We start from the raw sequence: 23,024 nt of genomic DNA on the forward strand, positions 1-23,024 counted from the left end.
CTTGATCTAATTTTAAACCTCCACAGCCCCCCCGTAAAGAGCCCAAATGGGTGATCTCAGTGTGCAGACTCACCACATATTCAAAAACCAGAGTTAGGGTTTCCTTGGTGTGGATGATGTCATGAAGGAGGACAATGTTAGCATGCTTCAGGCCTTTCAGAAGAGATGCTGCAGAAACAAAACCGAACAGAAAGAGGCAGAGAGTTGATACCAGGGAACTGTGTTATGCTTTCATTAGCTGCATTATTAGAATTTCTCATCACATACAGGGGATCAGGAAAAGATTAAAACACAAAGAGAAAACACGGGGTGGATTTACTACTCAAAGTTCTCACACTCATTTGTCAACATGTTCATGACGTAAGACTTATTGTTAATTAGGAGGGAGATATGCTGGGAAGATGATCAAATCGTTACAGCGGCGAAGCTTAAAGAGTCTTACTTGGGATGCTGGGTATGATGAGCACATTTACATTACTTGATCGAAGTCACAGCTTGAATAGAGCACGGTGAGCATTGTGCAAATAATACACGACACATTTTCAGTTTTTGGTGGGGACATTTTATAGCTTTGACATCACAGTCAAGTTAATTTAGTAACAAAAAGAACAAGTTTACTTTTTTAACATTTAATACGAGATATTCTGATTTCAGATTGAACTACCTTACAAAAAATCTCAGACACAGCAAACGACTTCTACGAGCTTCTAATTTACTTTTTTCAACCAATGCTGGTTTTCAATCTAAAAGCAGTTCCATCAAATTAGAGCTTTTGCATAAAAGCTGGCATTAGATTATCACCACAAAACTGCTTGGCCTGTAGCCACTGGAAGCACTAAGTAATGAAAGGGGCTAATACAAGAAATTCAACCCAACTGGAACAAGTGACAAATTTTCTCCGCATGCAAATTACCCCAACTTTTGTCAGTATAAGACTAGTTCTAAAAGAAAAAAATGCTAACTACACATTAAAGAGATAATATTCTACCTTAAATCAGTGCGCTATATCACTCTAGGAATGTTAGCTTCTAAGCTAGCCAGAGCTAGCTAAAACTAATGCTACGTTTAAGCTGTTCTTAATTTTTTTTTTTTTTTTTACTTATCACCTTGAAATGCACAACAAATTCTGAGGAGCTCACATTTTGGTCATTTAGTATTCCCTTCCATATAAATAAGGGGGAAAGCTCATGTTGTCAGTTTATGTTAAATTGGAAAAATAACAGCGTGCTTCCTGCTAAAGCTAGCTAGGTAGGTCAGCAGAGTTGATGACTGTATGCTGTCCTTTATATACTCTTTAAGTTAAAATATCATTGTATTTTAGTTGAATTTAAAGTATTTCATTTTTATTATATAGCATAAATGGAATTTTCAGACATTTAACAAACTGATTCATTTAGCAAACAAAAAGTTCTGTTCCAAGGACACAGGGGACAGACAGAACCTCTGAGAGGCAGTAAGTGATAAGGTCTCATCAATATATTCATTCTGTATGAGTACCTGAAGGTAAAAAACACAAAATCACATAAGCAGATCAAAGGCAAGGCTCCTCTCAGCAGGAAGTTAAAGCTATAGTCTGATACCTCAAAGATCCTGTCACCAGTTTGAAGATCCAACCCCCTCTCTCCCTGCTCACACACACATCGGTGGTAATGGCTCGAGTGTGTCGACTTTTGCACGAACACACACTCACAGCTGTCTTATACTCTGTGTGCATTACTTTATTCAGCAGCAGTCTGTAATGCCGCTCACATATCTGTGCTCTAAGCTCACTGCTCAGTAATTGCTGAATTAGTTCAATTTCAAATTACCTTTCTGATCTTCTCATAGGGAGAGTTTTAACTGTGTCTGTGAGGAGTCTAGCTCTTACTTTATCAGACCTGGATCATAAGCAGATCAAACAGACAGCATCACGTTCTCATCTAAATTTAAATACCAGTTCCTCCCGTGGAGGTGACTGTATCTTCTTTCAGTGGAGTCTGTAAAACGAAGTGACAGGACAAACCAAGCCAAGCAAGGACGAGCTCTGAACTTCTATACATACAGGACAAAGTTTATCATTTTAAACCCTACAAGCTGTAAGTTAAGCACTTCATATTGTAACAAGACAATTCACATGATATACCTGTTAGCTAATAGCGAACTTTGAGTTTTTCCAATGTCTTGGTTCAGCTAAGAACCGACATCCCATCTCCAGTCCTGTTCAAGCAGAGCTCACTCCCCCAAGCACCAGAGATCCACCAAACACATGATCCTTACACTGAAATACGTTTTAGGAGTGAATGCTGAAAAGTACAAATTAGCCTTGATCCACTGAACAGATTTCTTCTTATTAGAGGACTAAGAGATGTCCAAATGGTAGTAGCATTTTTTTTGCTCCCACCAGACTGGATCAGTAACCAAATCAGCTGTCTGCATGTCTTTGTTCACCACGCCCATGAATCTCCTCTGTAGTCTCCATCTTTGGTTCTTTTTTGGTAGGTCCATCTTTAACCTCCATTGCCCAGCATATCCACTCTCTCTCCTCTGTAAATGTCCAAACCATCTTAGCCTTCGCCTGTCTTGTGCACTGTCCATTGCTTCAGATGGGTGACCACACACCGGTCTCGCTCTCTCATTCAAATGTTTTGCTTCTACTGACTTTTATTCTTCTTCTCTCCAGACAATGCCGCCACTTCTCCAGGCCCTCTTCCATATGCTCCCTGTCCATTGCTTTGGATGACTGTCCCCAGGTATTTAAACTCATCTGCTTTCTTTAGTTCCACACAGACAGTTTAAAGGGTTTCTGATCAGGTAGGGAAAGTTAACACTGACTGGAGTTTTAAACTCCCTATTTCATGATATTTACAGTTTATGACTGTTGAGGTATATGAGGACACAGCCTTGCCCTTACCACTTGCAGTTCTGGGCTGAACTGAGATATTGAGCTGTTTTCGTAGTGATATTAAAGTAGCTTATGTAAGACAGAAAGTGAAACTATTAATATAGAAAGAAAAATATGGTATCTGTGCCTCTATGCACGTAAACGTCTTACCTTCCCTTATGGCTGTGAAGGGTGTTCCTTCTTCTTCTTGTAGTCGAATCACCTTCAAAGCCACTAGTTTTCCATTCACCCTGGCAGCAACATGAAGCACACACAATGTATACTAAACTGATCGAGTTTCTTTTTTTGCGACAATAAAGGAAAACTCTTAAAATGAGTGAAGCCAGAGAACAGCGAGGATATTTAAGTCAGAGAAATGTAATTTGGCGGCAGTGGAGTGAGACGCGGGTACAAGGCGAAGGGATTACAACTGAATGAAGCTCACCAATCAAAGCTGTTGTAGTTTAAGAGTGACGCCAAATAACATCATTACTGAGAAGATTAGAGTCTTTGGAGTTTTGTACATTTTCAAGAATTTAATTAGCAAAACTTGCAAGCAAAGCGGCAAACCATGAAATGTGAACGAAGACTATTGAATCATGGCATAAATACATTCATCCTATAGTGATTAAAATAAAGGAAATTACATTGCATTTGTGAGGTGCACAGCTTTGCAGACAAGAAATATTATTTACATAAAACCTATTGAATTATTTCATTCCCACACAGCAATGCTCTCGTATAATTAAATGTAATATTCGCTGCATCCATGAGTGATTTCTAGCAACTATAAAGAAGAGTAACTGGATTAGACAGTGATTCCACGCTACTTACTTGCTCTTTCCTTTGTAAACTGTAGCATATGAACCCTCTCCCAGTTTCTCCAGCTTTTCATAGGAATCTGCCTTTCCAAATTTGGGGCTGGTGGGCTGCGGGAAGAAAAAGAAAGAGATATGAAAAGGCAAAATGAGAGGGTGAGTTCAGTAACCCAGAAAAGCGGCGCCTCGTAGGATTTCACAGAACACATTTACAAGTGTCTGAGAGATATTAAAATCTGGAGGCTCCCTGCTGTATCATCGAGGAGGTGTAATGTCGGTTGGGAGGAGGAGAGAGAATTTTTTTACCAAGTCTCTTCTTGTAAGAGCTCCTTTTCATTTAATTGTCAGCTGATAACTTTTAGACACTTTTCACCATCTCAGCACTTCACAGAGAAAGAAATAACTGTGGCTCGAAGAGAAGAAGGCACAGAAGTGAGCATATTCATAGCTAACTGCTAGGAAAGGGGAAACAAGTCAGCTCTGAAACTTCAACTCACTGGATGCTGTCCTAACATCTGCTGTTGTCAGTGATGAGGAAAAGTGCTTTGATAACTAAATGTAACTCTGACGAAAGCATACGTGCCAATCAAGTATGTGGATCACCTCCCCCTCGCTCAGTCACCCAAGAGGAGGAGTAGGATGGCGACCTCCTTGTGACTAAGAAAAATCCAATTATTTTCACATTTTCACAAATAGTTGTGGTGAGGTTAGGCATGCGAGACCCTCAACCTCTTGGTAACCACTTTCGATTGCAAGGCGATTGCGTCTAAGACAGGCTGGTGAGGATTTGTGAATAACTGATTTCTAAATGCAGACAGACTGCCACCGCATTGCATACAGTCTTAGTCAGCTCGCACCAGTGAGCACAACTATCTCTGCAATAGGCAGCATGATTCACCTGGTTGCCAGCTGCTTGTACTCTGATAACATACCTATATTAAAAGAAAGGTTGCCAAATGTCATTTTACAACCACAACAACTATTTTGTAGATCTGTGAAGAAATTTCTCATTTTCTGTTTCAAATCTATGAGCTTTGCTGAGTTATCACAGTCGGTGCATCGCATTGCAATTGCCAACTTGTCCCCATTGCCACTTTATCAACATTTTAACACACAAAGCAACTGACCGCGAGTTGACACAAACATGTTTCCGGTCTTCGAAGCAACCGTTTCAGTGAGACCACAAGTTCATTGCACGCGGTCGAAATAATGTTGACTGTCCAGCCTCTGTTTTTTCTAACAGTTGGAGACCTTTCACATTCTTTGTCTATGGTCTGAACAAAACTGCAGAAATCAAAACTATAGGTTTCAGGTCAAACCTGAAACAGCAGTTAGCGATAACAGGTATCAAGAGACTGGTTATTAACTTGCTTTGTTCATCGAGGCTTTTTGCCTCAAGCCGTGGGGCACTGTCATATGGTTGTATCCGTCATTATGTAATTTTTTTCTGCCAATTAAAACTTGGGGATCCGGGCACTGACTAACAGTGTGCCGATGTAGCTGAGGTTACATCTGTCAGACGAATCCCAAGCCATGAGTGCCTGGAAGATGATTTAGCACTGGAGGCTATTCAGGTACCATTCTTTAAGGTCCTGAAGCACAAACATACTTAATGTTCTAGTCTTCAAATCCCTTTAAGCGTTGCTTTAAGAAAATGTTCTTTCAGAAGAAAACTGTCCTTTTTTCTATAATTTTAACACATGAACACAACAGGGACTGAAAACCTGCTTAGAGTCAGTGAAGCATCAGTAGCTTTTATGGCCCTGAAAGCACAATGCAACCATCTTCCCTTGTAATGCATCTTTAACCAAATCCCATGCTTTCAGGAAATCCCTAAATGATGGTGCAGTATTTGCTGCATCTGCACTGTCTTCATTGCTTTCCAGCCACCCTCCTGTTAGCTCACTATCCTTGCAGCAGTAATAAGCTCAGCATTTCTGAGGGCTTCTCTAAACAAATCAGACTTCCCCCTGGGATCAAGGAAGAAGTGAAGCTCTATCTGTGAAACAATTGAGTTGGACAGTAAGGTGGCCTGAAGAACCTCTCCCAGCAAGGCTCATGACTACAGAACTAGTCTTTTTTTCTACTAGTGTTCTGCATGAACCACTTTCACTTTACATTTGCCTTACTGCATCCTCTTTTAGGAATAACTGGTGGGGGGAGTTCATTGGTACCAAAATATTACGCAGTTGTCAGAGCTGGATCATCACTTGGCCAAAGCATGCAACCGCCTTAACGTCCCTAAAGCTGAGGGTTTACTAGATATCAGCTGGGTCTGCATAAGTGGATTAATCACAAATCCAGAAGTAAGAAAATTTCACCTTTAAATCCGTTATTAATCTGGTGTCAGTCTGCTTATCATATGAATCTTTTAATTCATCTGTATCTTTACTTCATTGGTTTTCTGCTCTAACAATGTCAACTTTTATGACAAGAAGGGGGAAAGCACAACATTATGAGGCCATTAGACAATTGCTCTGAGTCAGGGTAGTCTACAGATTTTGATCTGAAATGGTTAAAGACACATATAATCTTTAATAGTGTGTTCCCGTTTTACAACACAGTCACTTTTGTAAGCAGTTATTCTGACATTAAGTTAACATGAACTTTATTTTGCCATGTGCTGTAACTGTGATATAACGAAATTCCATTAGCCTAATCTGAGGTCGACTGTTAAAGCCCGTTAATGACTGATTCTGATGGGGGATAGTGGTTTATAGAACAAATCCAAATTTCTAGAAATTTTAAATGCCATGTCCTACAGAACATATAGTATGCCATCCCAGAGCCTGTGCAATTTATTTAAATTATAGGACAAAAGCCAAAGAAACAAAAGACACAGGTCCAGAATTTAGAAGTGGGATTCTGAAGGCTGATGGTCCAGAGATTAGCCACTATCCATCTTTTTTTAATTAAGGACTTGAAATGTTTGAGATCAAGTGGGTTTGTTTGCCTGAGCCAAATGACCACGGACGGCACAAATAACACAATTTCATAATCAGGGCTGAAACAATTCATTAGCTTCTCACAGCGATGTTGGCAGGCAATCAGTCAAGCCTCGTATTACACTCATTAAATCTTATCTGTGTGCACATTCATTAAACCTTTCGCATTCTGTGCCGTTTTTCTTCTATGGTTCTGAAAAGAACCACATATGTATAAAAACCTAAAATCTCATTTGCATGATTAAGAAAATTGTGTTATTTGTATGCAGTCTTCAATTAGGCATGTGAACAGATACAGGCTGGCAAATTTCTTTGACGAAGGAATAAAGAAGAAAAGCCAGCAGCGTCGCAGAGCAACAGAAATGCTGACGGAAAGTGGTTCTTTGACAGCATCTCAAAGGCTGTAATATTTTAGAGATGCATAATGCACTCAAACTCATTTGTCATTCAACAAATAGCTTCTTTGTAGTATTCCTGTGGCATTTCTGTTTGTTTTGTATGTCTTTGCAGTCATTTTGAGTTATTTTGTACACCCGCAGCAGATGGGCCCCTCCCTGAGCCTGGTTCTGTCAGAGGTTTCTTCCTGTTAAAAGGGAGTTTTTCCTTTCCACTGTCGCCAAAGTGCTTGCTCATAGGGGGTCATATGATTGTTGGGTTTTTTCTCTGTATGTATTATTGTAGGGTCTACCTTACAATATAAAGCATCTTGAGGCAACTGTTGTTGTGATTTGGTGCTGTATAAATTAGAGATGGACATAAAAAAGTGGTATCGTGCCATCTCTAATATAAATACAATTGAATTGAATTGAACTAATTTCCATTGACACTAGAAGAGACATACCATACTGTTAGCTCGAAGTTGTCTAAATCCTAAAATCTTTTATTACAATTGCATGATAACAGCAACCAAAACTAAATATTAACTCATAGAATCCTGAATAGAAATCTATTTTACATGTAAGAATGGTAAAGATAAAGGCGGTTGACCCACCCATGATCACCAAAAAAACGATCAATCAACAGCCGAACCAATAAACTTAAGAGCCAGTCGTGTTGTTGCCTCATGAGATTCACAACAATTTCCAGTGTTGTGAATGTTGGGGATGCATATCTCCCTGTTATCATAGTAAAGCTGTAGGCTAGAGTACTCATCGCTTTTCTTGGCATTAATTAGCATTAACATCAATTAGCATTTGTACCCTGATAGGACAAGAGATTGTTCCATATTGAGGAGTTAAGATCTCATTTGGGCACTTAACTTTGTAACCATTCCATTTATCATATTTACTCAGTATAAAGATCTGTTCCTAGAAGGAATTGTTGTTCCTAAAACTGTGCCAATCATAAGTCGTAGATCATGTTTCAGAAAGAGACTAGCAGTGATGTGGCGACAATATCAGGGGAAGTGCATCAGCTCATAAGAATGAAAAACACGGCAACAGTTAGTGTTGCAAAGAGGATAGGTCCCAAAATTAGAGGACTACCTTAACAACCACAGCCTGGAATGTCTACTGGCTCCCATCGTTCCACTACAAAACATTTCGGCAGGAGCCCTTGAGGCTTTGAACAGTGAAGTATGTTGCAGCATGTTAGAGCAGTAACATGCTACTCCCTCTGACTGCATCTGATTCCCTAACAGCAACATGCTTCACAGCTGCACTTACTGACTTACTGTCCCATTAGTACACCTGCTACATTTGAAGAATGTTAGGATAGGCAAAGAACAGATAGACACATAGAGAGATCTGTCAGCTATAAACAGATTGTTTTGTTTCTCTTTAGTTTGCAGTCATGCTCTTATCTTTATACAGCTTTTTATTAACTTTCCTGTTAAAAGTCCAACTATGACTGAACTATGCCACTTCACTCTGTAAGCATGTCAACATCCTCTTAGACTCACTTTCTGTTATTTAGATGACGATAAGGCAAGACATATTTACTTGTATGTGAAGGTTGGCCCTACCTCAGTTGCTTCAGTCTGAGTTCATCAGACTGAAGCAACACCACCACATACAACCTGTTGTATGTGGTGGTGTATGGGCAGAGCCTGACAAACAGGAATCTCTTCTTCACTAAATTTTCTTTTGAGGTGTGGATGGTGACCAATCTTTTAATAAGAGACGAGCACAACGTGGTTTCAAATATAAAGTGATTAATTATGAGCAAAAGAAAACAATCTACAAGCTACTAACTGTGTTTCCATGACAACACTGGCACAATTGTTGACTGACTCTTAACCCACTATTTATCAAACAGACACTTTATCATCAACACCTCTGACGATGGTGGCTTTGAAATGTGAAGTCTTGCTTAATCAGGCTTTTCTCCGAAAGGAGATCAGACCACTGTCACCGCGCTGACAAGTTTGATTTCACTGGAGTTGAACCATTCTATAAGAGAGCCTTTGCTCACGGATTATTCTGTTATTAACAACCTGCTCTTTCAGTGCATGCATAATTAATAAGAGCACAAATTGTAGCTTTTCTCACTACACTGTTCTGACAGCAGGTGTCACTGATTATCAGAAGGTGTCATAGGACAATAACAATCATATTGTGTAACTTCACAACGCAAGATAATGAAGTTTTAGCCATTAGGATGAGTCTAGCAGGCTGTGATCAGATAAAAAAGGGTAACTACCCACTGTAATGATCAATTTACAGTATCTTCTTCTATTTTAAAGTCAATTGACATTGCTGCACCTGCATCCACACTAGTCTTTCACCATATTTGTATTTGGCTGGTTAGAGCCTGCACTACAACTAGGTATGCATATGACCAGTCAGCTGCAGTAGATGTTTAAACACTCATCGTAAGTTGTTAACAGAAATGCTTGTCAGTCAACTAAGTATTTTTGTTTATTAATGAACAGCGCCACTTAACTGTTGTGCATTAATTGAGGTCCATGTCTCTACCGCTGATGATCCCAGACAAGCCCCCAAACGTAACGAATTTCTACTTTTAAAACTAAAAGTGAACACAATTATTCTTCCCAGGAAGGCCAATCGCTGATTTTGCTAGCATCTTTAACAGGTGACTTGCTTGATGCATGTACAACTTTTATCATTAGGCATGAATGTTAAATGAAAGTTCCAATATGATACGTTGATACACTACACCCATTAATTTTCCGTGCCTACTCCTGAGAAGTTAGTTTCCTTATTTTTTGGTTGCTCCTTGGTGAATACATAAGTAAGACTAACACCCTAGCATTAGATTCTTAAGCAATGGGATTCATTAATATTGAACAGCACTTCAAACTTCGTACAGTAACATAAATCAGTGTTGTTATGTGGAGCCAATTATCACCACTTTGAACAAGTTATAATCCTCCTCCTGTCGAAATAGCTAAAAGGAGTGCAAACTGCCACGTATACTCAGCCCCTCATTAAGGCTAATGTCCAAAAGTTTTTGATATTCAAGGGTGTAAAAAATTAGAAGTTGTGCATTTGGTTCTTCGACACTATACTGTGCTGTTTTCTATGCTGCTGGAGAGGTGCACTTACAGAACTAGGGCTGGAGTGGCGGCGCAATTTGGGGGACTCTTTGCCAGCAGTTGAGCTCTTGGCGTTGATGCAGGCATTGTTCTCAGAGTGGACCCTTTTCACCTGACTGGCGGGCTTCTCAAACGGGTCGAAGCCACTCTGCGTGCGCTGAACTCTCACTTTCTTGTCTTCAGGGATGGTGTCCAGGGGCTTGATGACAGAGTCTGTTCCCTGGCAGCTGCGTGTGGACATCTTTGTGACACATATCTGTCAAAAGAGGGGAAGGGGAAGGAGAAGAGAAGTGAAGTGAAGAAAGGAGGGTGAAGATAAATGTGAGCATTAAGAGGGAAAAAAATAGTCCATCTGCGATTACCAGTGTTCAGCCAAAAAACTGACTGTCATCCAGATCCTGCCTGTTTTTCATCTTTCTGTCAGCCTGGGTCTCTTCCCTCCCTGTAGAGCCTCACTGCTACCTCTTTGCTAGGATGAGAGCCTTTTTATCTCCATCTCTCTTTTCTCTGATCAAAACAGCTCCAGCCTCCGTCAGCTCTGCTGCACATGCACTCGCTGCCGGCTGCTGTCGCTGTCCCTAGACTGCGCATACACACAGTCCCACCTTATCTCTGACACACATCTACGCGTTCAGACAATTGTGCAGACATGCTACAGAATGTCTCCAACACGCCCACCGGGCACAGCCCCCAGTACTCACCAACTATTTACAACAAAAAGCGCCTTAGCAGCTGCTCTGCCACCACGGACTGTGTGTACGAGACACAAAAGACCCAGGCAGCATGACATGTTTTGCCACGGTTCCATTCAAGATTAAATATTTAGGTCTGAACTCCGCAGCAGGAAGAAGTTCTAATTACTCTAAAACACAAGGAGGAGTCGTCTTGCAGCTCACTGGTTTGCTCTTTACACGGGCCAGGTTTCATTGGACACAATGCAGCTTTTTTCACAGCGCAAGCCCCCTTCCCTGTCACGCTAATGTGATAAGATGTTATAAAAGAATAATATAAAAGCAGCAGCTATTGATCGGGAGGTTAGGTTACCACAGATTACTGAAAACCAGATCCAGGGTGCATTATACAGCACTGTTCAAAAGTCTTGAGCTATCCCTCGAAGAGAGACATGGACTGGTGTTCCACTCATTTTCAGCCCAGTCATGGTATCTGACTATTTTCAGAATATTTAAGCCACTTAACACTAATCTATAAGAAAAACTTGAAAGGCAGTACAGTATGTCTTTAACCCTTGTGTGGTGTTCGTATTTTTGTTACTCAGCCAGTGTTCATGGGTCTGGTGGACCCGCTAGAGTTTTGGCTTTCCAAATTAACACTATCAAACAATTTTATGTTAAATTACTCAACAGATGTTTACTTCATCCCAATTACAAGACATATGAACAGCAAACATGGTTAATTTTTTCCCTTTACCTTTGTTAGATCACATTTATGAATTAATGTGCTTCTCGTTTTTCTTTTATATAAAATGTTATAAATAAATCAGTTATAATCAAGTGGAATGAGTGGAAAGACACAACACATTTACACGTGAAAAAATAATTAATTGTTTAATTTTTCTTTTGAAAAAAACTGAACACGGGTCTCACAGACCCGAACACCATACAAGGGTTAAAAAATTGGGGAAAACTGGACAAATAGAGGACAAAAGGAAACATATCCTAATGTAAACATATTTTCAAAGCCATGTCCTTACAAAATAGGAAGAAATGAATCTGGCCCTTACTGGCACCTACTGTTTGCTGAAACCTCATCACAAATGTCTTGGTGGAAGGGCGACTGTCAAGAAGCCGTTCTTAAGGAAGGTAAACAAAGGTTGATGTACGCAAAATTACACAAGAAGTAGATTGAAAAATCAATGGGAAAAAGGGCTTTGGAGTGATTAATCCAAACTTTAAAGACATTTTGGGCTCTAAGTAATGTCAGTACGAAGGTGTTGAGAAGAGAAGCTTGGCAGTGAGCGTCTACAGCCATGGTAGAAACTCTGTTATGGTTGGAGCTGCAGTTGGAGATCTTGTCAAAACTGATGGAATTACAAACACTCAAAAGTACTGACAGAGTTTGATCCACCACATAATACCATCTAGAGAGCATCTGATTGACATTTGCTTTATTTTTCCTCATGACAATGATCCCAAGTACACTGCAGTAAAATCATATCTGGGTAGAAAAGCACATAATGGAACACTATCAGTCTTGGATTGGTCTGGGATCATTGCGAGAGACAACAGAACAAAAGGCAGCCAGCATCCAAAGAAGACCTTTTAAGGTCCTTCAAGAAGTCTGGAGAACTATTTCTGAAGACTTTTCCTTTTCTATCAGCAAAATGTGGAGACATGATGGATTGCTGAAGAATTTCGCTCAGTGCAAAGGGTGAAACAGTTATTCCTGTTTTTAAGATATCATATTGTATAAACGAAACTACAGGTCTGTAATGATGATGATGTACAATCAGAGGAAAAATTAAAGTGAAGAGCAAAATGTTTACCCCACGCAGCGAAGACAGTGGGAGGGTCTTGGAATATTGCAATGGTAGGTCTGCATGTCCCCTTAAAGCATCAGTTAATACAGGTGGCTCATATTCTGTGACCGTCACTAGATCGCAACCCCAATACTGTAAATCTCCTGACCTGTTAGAGAGCACTTTACACCACTTAGATGAATGTCAAACCAATCCAATAAGCATTTTGTCACCCACCTGCAGGTGTCCAGATAACTTGAGTAATTACAAGTTAAATTACACCTCCCATCCATCCAACCAAGTATTTTTTAGTAATTACGAGTCAGTTACAACAGCTGCAAATCTCCCCACCGACTGCAATACTGACATCTCACTGGCAACCCAGAATAATGATGCTTTCACTGCACACTGTAGCTCTTCCAGCTAAACAGCTTTAGCTCTAAAGTGGAGAGGATGTGCAGCTTCAAAGCTTCAAGTCCGAGAGATCAAAATTCAATTATTGGAAGTATCACACTTAAAAGGTAACAAGATATTCTCAAACCTGTATGAACCAACTGACATCTGGACTTGACACACACTGAACCCTCTGCAGCTTTAAATAAAGTATTCAATCAATTGCATAAAAATTGCATACCTACATGCAACATATTTAGTCCAACATCTCCACAAAGTCAGATAACCATGATCGATGTTTTCCTACTTTCAATTGCAAGTTAAATAATATTTACAAATTCAGCAAATATTTTACAGTTTTGACTGATTCTCTGAAGACAATTCTTTCTTGTCAGTCAAATTCAAAATCACTTTTTTCATATTAGCTCAGTTTAAAAAAAGTTAAGCAATGCGGCCACTTTTATTCAGAAGATTTCAAGCATGAAATTAAACTCCAAGCAAGGGAGTGACATAAGAACACGTTTAGGCAAACGAGCGCGTAAACTGGGCCAAGTAATACACCGGAGTAAGATGTGGAGAAAATAAAAAGAAATGAGGAGGTTGGAGTCACACACGGTAATGAGAATATAGCTGAGTCCCATGCACATCCAGCATGTCATCAGTGACAGCAGTTGTCATCTGGAGCAGCACATTAAACTAACAAAAACAAATGCAGTCATTTAGGACCTATCGCACTACAAGGCATCAATATTTGATGAGAGTGTCTGTTTAAAGATGTCTAGGTTCCAAGAAGTCAACATCAGAGAATTATAAGAAACCAGAGGCATGAAGGCATGAAGGACACGCACGTCAGTGAAACCAACTAATAAAAGAAGGATAAAACGGTTAATGCAGAACTAAGTTACAGGCTTCTGGAATACTGCACAATGGTATTGACTGTCTTGCCCTCATTTAAAAATTAACCAGTGGCAATGCTAATTAGAGTAATACCCAAATAATACAGTAGCCATGTGTGAGTTACATCACTGCTGCCCAGGACCAGATTACACAGGCTGCTTTCTTGCTTAATTGCAGTCACGACCCTGAAATTCATAGATGGACTAGTGAATGAGTAAATGTTCAACACTGAATCCACATCACACATCACATTTAACAGCTAAAGTGGAAAACTGCATGGGTAAATTAGCAGCCTAAAATGTCCTGGCGGTCACTGGTTGCACATGTCACTTACCAAACTACTGAGATTAAAATAAGCAGCGTGGATCCCAAACTCACTGAGCAATTACACACAGAGGCTCTGTGAAAAGTCTAGCACTGAGAATATCCCACTGCACATATCAACCATCAAGGTCAGGCATTAAGCAACTTTGATCTGCTAAAAATCCTAAACCTGTTTTATCCACGGCTTCATCTAATAGCGTTTTACTTTCCACAAGAACAAAGAGCTAATGTTTAAAAATAACAGAAAAATGTAACAGTGTTGCAAATAAGATGAGCGATTATTGCTGAATAAAATCATGACTCTTGTGATTTAGTGCACACAGTGGTAAAACAAACTTCTTATTTCAAGTTATTTCAAAGCTGAGCGCGTTCTCAGGGCTGCTGCTAATTCCTTACATGGCAGCCGCACATTAGAGCTCTGAAAATTTTAAACTGGATATATTTAAACTTTACTTTAAAACGAAGTTTATTTTCGCTTTAGTGTGTCAGCAGATCAAAGTGAAACTCATTTTACTGATTGAACAGGTGTTCTTCTAGTGGCTGCAATTCTAGCAGTGCTAAAGAGACTCAGCAGCAGATAACAATCAAGTAACAAATTCAATTCAATTTTAGTTTTATTTATACAGCACCAAATCACAACAACAGTCACCTGAAGGCGCTTTATATTGCACAGTAGACCCTACAATAATACATACAGAGAAAAACCCAACAATCATATGACCCCCTATGAGCAAGCACTTTGGCGACAGTGGGAAGGAAAAACTTCCTTTTAACAGGAAGAAACCAGGCTCAGAGAGGGGCGGGGCCATCTGAATCATATGTGTGAATCATATGAATCATATTCACCCACCAGAGAATCTATACCGCACTACATGCTGTAAATTGAAAAACAGTAGAGATGGGTTTGACAGTGGCTTGCAAACTCTCCTGGGCAGCCTCGCAGACCTGGGCAACCTAAATACAACAATTAAACACAAAAAGCCACATAATATTTACATAATAGTGAAAGCTTTTCTAATTGGGAATATTTTAGCTTTCAACTTTTCTCTGTCTTGGCTGAAGATAACAACTCTAGACATTATATACTATTTTCTAACATTTTCATTTAGGTTTGATTGAAAAAAGGAAGATAAATGGAGCAAGCTGTCTGAGCTGATTATGCGATGCAAATTTCAAACAGCTTTGAGATATGTAGACCCAAATTATACTGACTAAACCTTGTATAGGACTGAGTGAGGTGGTAATCAAACCTCCAGATGAGTCTCATCAATCTCATAAAGTTGTATTTCTGCATGCTGTGGCAGCTGCACACTACCTGCTCAGTAACAAGCAGCAGATAGGCAGTGGATATATTTGAGCTTAGCAGCTAAAGAGGTATTTCTCTCATGAGTTGGCAATGAGGACAGGGCTAAACAAAGAGTACTGCACAAAGAATTGTCAGATGGCCAGAAACATGACTCAAACTGAATCCCATTGTTTCTTCGTGCCCTCTGGATGTGTAAGCAGGCAACATGACCACGATATTTACTTCTTAAAAACGCTTTGGGGAAAGACAGTGTGCTACATATTATCATCCATCCAGACTGACTGGTTTACGGCGGTATGTAGAGGCCTTGCTGCATCTGGCTTTTCTCTGTTGCCAAGACAGGAACACCCCACCAAGACAGGGAAAACCCGCCGCAGATGCAATTACACCATATCGATTCTTATTGAAGGACAGCCTCTTTAATCACTACTACCCTCCACCATCAACACTCTGATATACCAACACACACAGAGACAAATAAACAAACTACATTGTTTTGCTATCTATAATTTATTCTGCACTGACCCCTTTGCCCCACAGGGATCACTGAAGATTCATCTTATCGTAGTGTTGTCATACGGTGATGAAAATCCAGGGCAGGAACGAGCGCAGCCAGGACCACACTAATGCAACCATCTCCACAGGAGTAGTTACTGATGACATTAGCTTGAACGATGACAAGAACCTCAGAGGCCATAAAAGACCAATAAGCCATAAAGCCTACTTGTGTGCTCGTGCTAACTCAAAGCTATCAACCATGGAAACTTGGCTCACATTGAGGCTCAACCCACAGCACGAATGCATTTCCATTTTGCACATGGTGTGGACACACTTCATGAAGACAAAGTCAGGCAACACGTCATCTGTACTCAGTCCCACAGCTCGACCTATAGGGTCAACCTTAAATGATGAGACTGTCTCTGTGCAAGTATGAAAATACTGAGTTGGAAGTTTTAACATATTACAGAAGTTACTTTGTTATGAAGTATTGCAGCTCCCTTTTTGGCACACACACACCTAGTTTCCAGTATCCTTGAGTTCTGCTGGCACTCATTAAATGCACCAGAAAAATAAAACATGCAAATGGATCTGCTGTGGGTCTTCATCATTTTGAATGCCAGCCCTAAGATATTGTGGATGAGAGTCTTAATTATCATACGTGGTGGAATAAAAGTATCCCAACAGATAAATTATGGCCTAGATAGAGACTTTTCATTGCAGCGATACGTACTGCATTTGCAGTTCTCATATTTTCACCTCATCTTGCATTTGGACCACCTTCAACAGGCTTTGACATCTAGAAATCCCACAGCGGTGAGACAATGACAACATATTACTTACTTCTGAGTAAGTCCTTGAAAGGGAGACATAACATCATTAATCTCCACTTCAACGACACAAAGCAACGTTGACATGTTTTAGAGATGCACTCAGTAGACTTTGGAGAAACATCAGCAGCTGAGCATCCGCACAGTCGATGCAATAGGCAGAAATCACAAATGAAAGTTAGCCTTTAACTGAGCCCACTTTACAGAACAGTCACACAGGCACACGTAAAAGAAGAGGTGAGATCTAATTTTACAATGCTTTGATTTAATATAATAAATAATACATGTTTTTGACGCTATTAGAGTAACAGATGGCATGCTTGAAAAACGAAGGCCACACAGAAGTACAGGTCAGTCAGTTTGCATGAACTCCTACTGTAGGTGAAAATGCCCAACTTTACAACCTTAAAGTAAATTTGGTGTGGGTGAAGGGTCTTGGGCATCTCACCCCTGATGAGACCCTGTGGCAGACATGCTGGAGACAGTGTGTCTCTTTCTCTCTCCTTTGTAGTGGGTAGAGCTAGAGGAGGTGACTGGCAAGAAAATATACTGTGAAGCTCAGAAAAGTGAAGAAAGTGAAAAAGATGCAGTTACTACCTCTCAGTTAAATCCATGTGACCTTGTTCCTTAACAGCATAGGAATTACAAGAAGCTATGAATTAACTCCATTTACAGGTGAACTGTGAGGCTCAAGGAGAATTACACTGAAAAGGATGGAAACATTCAGAAGATGTGTTGTATCAGAGTATTGGCCTGATAAAAATGTAGGAAAATCAAACGCTACATAATTTATGGCATCACTACTCAAAGAAATGATCATGGACAATAGGGCTGCCACGATTTGTCGACTAGTCACGATTACGTCGACTATCAAAATCGTCGACGACTGATTTAATAGTCGACGCGTCGTTTGAAACTTTGTAAGATCACAAAAGACGCAGGAATAAGTGGCAGGATTTAAGAGTGTAATAACGGACTGAAACAGAAGATGGCAGCATTGCATGTACAAGGATGTCAGCTACCGTTAAACCCCGAAGAAGAAGAAGAAGAAGAAGAAGCAGCTGTGTCCCAGAATTCATAGCGCGGCCCAGCGCAGTTTCCAACAATGGCAGCAGCTAGTTAGTTTTAATGTTACTCTTATTATTCTTTCTGGGTCACAAAATAAACGTTTAACATATTTTCAGCCGAGAATGTAGCTGTGTAAACCTCAAATATCTGCTCAGTTTATCAGGACACCACATATTTTCAAAAGCGCTCCGACGTTTTCGGAGACATCTGTTACCCACTAGCTCGATAGTGAGCCGGGGGTGCTTTATATTGGAACGCAACGACCGTACAGATAAAACCCCAGCAATTAGACAACTGCTAGTGAGAGAATGGGGAGGAAAAACTCCCTTTTAACAGGAAGAAACCTCTGGCAGTGATTAGAGGGAGACAGGACAAAAGACACACTGAGGAAGAGAGCTGGAATTCCTCAACTAGTATTGACCTAGCTAAACACAATGTACCAGTTAACTGTTAAGACTTGTATACTTCTACCCATTTAGATATTGTAGACAAATAAAGATATTTCACTAGCTGGGCCCACGTCCTCATTTATGTTTGACAGCGTTTTAGTAGGAAAAAGTGAACGCTTTGACATGAATTGAGCTGTGGTTTGGGGAAGGCCTTGAAGGGGACTGGCGACGGCTCCCGGGCCTGGCAGATCCCCATGTACTAAACGGAAGTGAAGAAGTTGAAGAATGGAGAAGAAGGAGGGAGGGAGGGTGGGGCACGTAAACGAGAATGATCAGCTTGCAGAACTAGGGGAACCTATATAGATGACAGCTGGAAGGAGCGTGTTTGGAGGCGTGGTCCTGCTCCTGAAATTCCCATACATAATCTCCAACAGTTACTCTATTCTCAGTAACGCATCTTTGTAGCATCTGCTTGGCAACTGACTATAATATTATTATCCAGCTGTTTGTCAAAACTCTCCCCGTGATCCCCCAACATGGCCAACACAGCAAACACAACTAACACAGCTCTGGTCTTCCGCTGTGTACCATAACTAAGGTTACAGCTAACTTTATAGTTAATCTGTGTAGTAAACAAGAGTAAATGTCAGTGGATATCTTTGCATAAACTTCCATGGCACTTCATTTAGCTGTTGTTGAGGTATTGGAGGCTGGACCAGAGTGTTTGACGCACAAGAGCGCTATCATGTTATTGGCATTGTTAAGCCCCTTAATGACCGCTAGCATACTCTGCTCTGCAGCACTCTAGTATTTAAAAACCAGTTTTATGTAACAGTCCACTTGAAATCAGCATAACAAAACAGCATTACTAGATGCAGATCTCAGGTCTAATAGGGCATTTACCACTGACTCATTAGCACAAGTGCCACTAAAGTAAACACATTCACTTTGTAGCCACTTGATGATATGAATCACACCATGTGCCACTGACTCCATCTCCAGGGATTTGCATCTGAATAAAAGTATCGTGTTCGCTGTCAGAGACCTGCCTAGGTGAGGGTCTTACACTGAAGGGACCGTTCCTTACTTCTCTTTCTAGGAGCCGGTACAGACAATATTGATGCTCTGGATTTATTTGATGCGCAGGTATTGGTAGTAATCCCTACAAACCTGGACAAACAAAACTTGTCTTAGTGGGTGCAATCCATCGAGGACAAGGTTAAGACAAAGTGGTGGTACAAACACAGGGTAAGAAAAGCTTTTGCTTGGAAGCTGTGTTTTTGTGCTTGTTTTCAGTCTCACAAAGCCAGTCCTCTCACAGCACATCTCTCACAGTAGAATTATAGTCAGGGAAATATCCACTGCAACTGCCTGAACTTGGCAGCTTGAATTCTGACAAATTCCTTAAGGATAGGTAGCAACCAACCTTTTTAGCTAAACAGACCTTAGCTCATATGGTTATGCGGTATCTAACCTGTGATCAGAGGTAGTGTTTGTCTTACAAGCATCAACTTTACCAAGCTTGTTTTTACTTCAATAAACAAGAAATGTCCATTCCTCATCCAAATACTTGAGGCATACAGTGATGCTTACTCTTGGGAAGAGGCTGTACACAAGTTGTAACAGTCGCATGTTTGTGTTTTAGCAGTGTCCAACATGTGGATCTGCACATAGGCCCAACACTGTTCAACTTTAGTACAGTACAGTCCCCAGAGCAGGAAACAAAGGGCAACGGGATCCAGGACAAGACAACCAGACTAATGTCTAAGTCCAACTGTAAAACTCTCCTCCTCTTCATAGGACAGTAAGTCAAAACAATTCTGCAGAACCAACACATGTTCCAATTGAAGTCGGGTTTATACATAAAGATTTCATATTATAGCAACAGCCTCAGAGTCCCACACAGTGCTTGTCATGCTAAGGCTTTTGAAAGTAGAACAATATCCTTCCAAACATACAATGTGGCAATCACACTTTTAACAGAAAGAAGAGACATTTGGGCATTATTATAATATGTACAGTGGGGCAAAAAAGTATTTAGTCAGCCACCGATTGTGCAAGTTCCCCCACTTAAAATGATGACAGAGGTCAGTAATTTGCACCAGAGGTACACTTCAACTGTGAGAGACAGAATGTGAAAAACAAAATCCATGAATCCACATGGTAGGATTTGTAAAGAATTTATTCGTAAATTAGGGTGGAAAATAAGTATTTGGTCACCTCAAACAAGGAAAATCTCTGGCTCTCACAGACCTGTAACGTCTTCTGTAAGACGCTTTTCTGTCCCCCACTCGTTACCTGTATGAATGGCACCTGTTTGAACTCATCATCTGTATAAAAGACACCTGTCCACAGCCTCAAACAGTCAGACTCCAAACTCCGCTATGGCCAAGACCAAAGAGCTTTCGAAGGACACCAGGAAAAGTATTGTAGACCTGCACCAGACTGGGAAGAGTGAATCTACAATAGGCAAGCAGCTTGGTGTGAAAAAATCAACTGTGGGAGCAATCATCAGAAAATGGAAGACATACAAGACCACTGATAATCTCCCTCGATCTGGGGCTCCACGCAAGATCTCATCCCGTGGGGTCAAAATGATCATGAGAACGGTGAGCAAAGATCCCAGAACCACACGGGGGGACCTGGTGAATGACCTGCAGAGAGCTGGGACCAAAGTAACAAAGGTCACCATCAGTAACACACTACAACGGCAGGGAATCAAATCCCGCAGTGCCAGACGTGTTCCGCTGCTGAAGCCAGTGCATGTCCAGGCCCGTCTGAAGTTTGCCAGAGAGCACATGGATGATACAGCAGAGGATTGGGAGAATGTCATGTGGTCAGATGAAACCAAAGTAGAACTTTTTGGTATAAACTCAACTCGTCGTGTTTGGAGGAAGAAGAATACTGAGTTGCATCCCAAGAACACCATACCTACTGTGAAGCATGGGGGTGGAAACATCATGCTATGGGGCTGTTTTTCTGCCAAGGGGACAGGACGACTGATCCGTGTTAAGGACAGAATGAATGGGGCCATGTATCGTGAGATTTTAAGCCAAAACCTCCTTCCATCAGTGAGAACTTTGAAGATGAAACGAGGCTGGGTCTTCCAACATGACAATGATCCAAAACACACCGCCCGGGCAACAAAGGAGTGGCTCCGTAAGAAGCATTTGAAAGTCCTGGAGTGGCCTAGCCAGTCTCCAGACCTCAACCCCATAGAAAATCTGTGGCGGGAGTTGAAAGTCCGTGTTGCTCGGCGACAGCCCCAAAACATCACTGCTCTCGAGAAGATCTGCATGGAGGAATGGGCCAAAATACCAGCTACTGTGTGTGCAAACCTGGTAAAGACCTATAGTGAACGTTTGACCTCTGTTATTGCCAACAAAGGTTATGTTACAAAGTATTGAGTTGTATTTTTGCTATTGACCAAATACTTATTTTCCACCCTGATTTACAAATAAATTCTTTACAAATCCTACCATGTGGATTCATGGATTTTTTTTTCACATTCTGTCTCTCACAGTTGAAGTGTACCTCTGGTGCAAATTACTGACCTCTGTCATCATTTTAGGGGGGGGGGCACTTGCACAATCGGTGGCTGACTAAATACTTTTTTGCCCCACTGTAGCTACTTTGGATGCATAAGCAAGTGATCCGTGGTCCCAATCTGACCTGAAAGTCATGGGCTGGGTTTGACTTGGATAACACCAAGATTTGATTTATCACAATACACCTAATGTGTGGCTAATATATGCTGCACCTGTGACAAGCTCACCCTGAGGAAACACTGTCTGTCATTGGATTCATCTAAGAAGTTGGAATGGAGTTCTTGGAAAGGATACTGCTGGCTATAGATGACATTTAGTCTGACCTAGATCATTAGTTCAAACATACTGACTCACTCAAAATAACATCTTTTTGTTTTGGTTTGTTTTGCTCCATTGTTTTTTACAGCCAAGACTTACAAAGTCTTGTGTGGCTCGTCTGCTCTGGCTGAAGAATGAAGCCAGAGCAGAAGTGCCAGATAGTTTCCTCAAGTGACCACTTAAGTCTGGGTCCAAAAGCAAGTCAATCCCCACAGACTCCAATGTTTTTACAGCCTGGTACGGAAAAACGGATGTCTGCTAGGCCTGACCACACTATGTTCAGTACCTTAACTGGACCTCTAGATTGTGTATAACTTGCTGTCAACACCTTTTGGAGTATTTTAATTGAATTATCTGCATCACAATCCACTGCTATTCAAAAAGTTTGTGTATCAGTTTTGTAGAGTGAAATTTTCTTAGTTTGTAACTTAGTAGTAACTGGCAGGTACGCGGGTACTCGCACAGGATGGAGTACTAAGTTGTGCTACTCAGCACTCCAAATATAGTCACTTCTGGCTCCCGCAAACCAACATGTCAGAGTCAAAACCAATAAGTGATGTCACAGTGGAGCTGACCACAGTAAGTAAAGTAGAGCTGCACAGTTAGGTATTCCTGCAGACATATAAACACAGAGGAAGCCAAGTTTGCCTCCACTTATGCCTTCCATTGAGTGCAGCATGAACAGCCTTTCAAGCTTCTCCATTAAGAGGACACTACTCTCGATTTGGCTCTTTATTCTGACACTTATGCTCTCAAACAGATTACACCCTGTGTCTCCTGTTTCAGCCCTCCTTCCTTATTCTCTCTACTTCCTAACAGCTTGGCTTGTCTTCCCAAGGAGCTGCATATGGCCCTGCA

General features: G+C 40.8%; 1 protein-coding gene across 2 annotated transcripts in view; it reads right to left on the reverse strand.

Annotated features, from left to right (window-relative positions):
- Positions 1-23,024, reverse strand: part of cdk14 (cyclin dependent kinase 14) — a 177,960-nt gene that overhangs the window by 88,738 nt on the left and 66,198 nt on the right. For both annotated transcript variants that reach the window (XM_085364984.1, XM_085364983.1), the window contains exons 3-6: positions 10,130-10,375; positions 3,695-3,789; positions 3,032-3,111; positions 74-168 (exon numbers count right to left, since the gene is read on the reverse strand). In XM_085364984.1, coding sequence (XP_085221110.1) covers positions 74-168; positions 3,032-3,111; positions 3,695-3,789; positions 10,130-10,375 — 516 coding nt within the window. The remainder of the gene's footprint in view (positions 1-73; positions 169-3,031; positions 3,112-3,694; positions 3,790-10,129; positions 10,376-23,024) is intronic.

The sequence above is a fragment of the Diplotaxodon limnothrissa genome, linkage group LG11 (assembly GCF_057381915.1).
Source record: "Diplotaxodon limnothrissa isolate DT_005_m linkage group LG11, D_limnothrissa_male_GT1.1, whole genome shotgun sequence".
Classification (NCBI taxonomy): Eukaryota; Metazoa; Chordata; class Actinopteri; order Cichliformes; family Cichlidae; genus Diplotaxodon; species Diplotaxodon limnothrissa.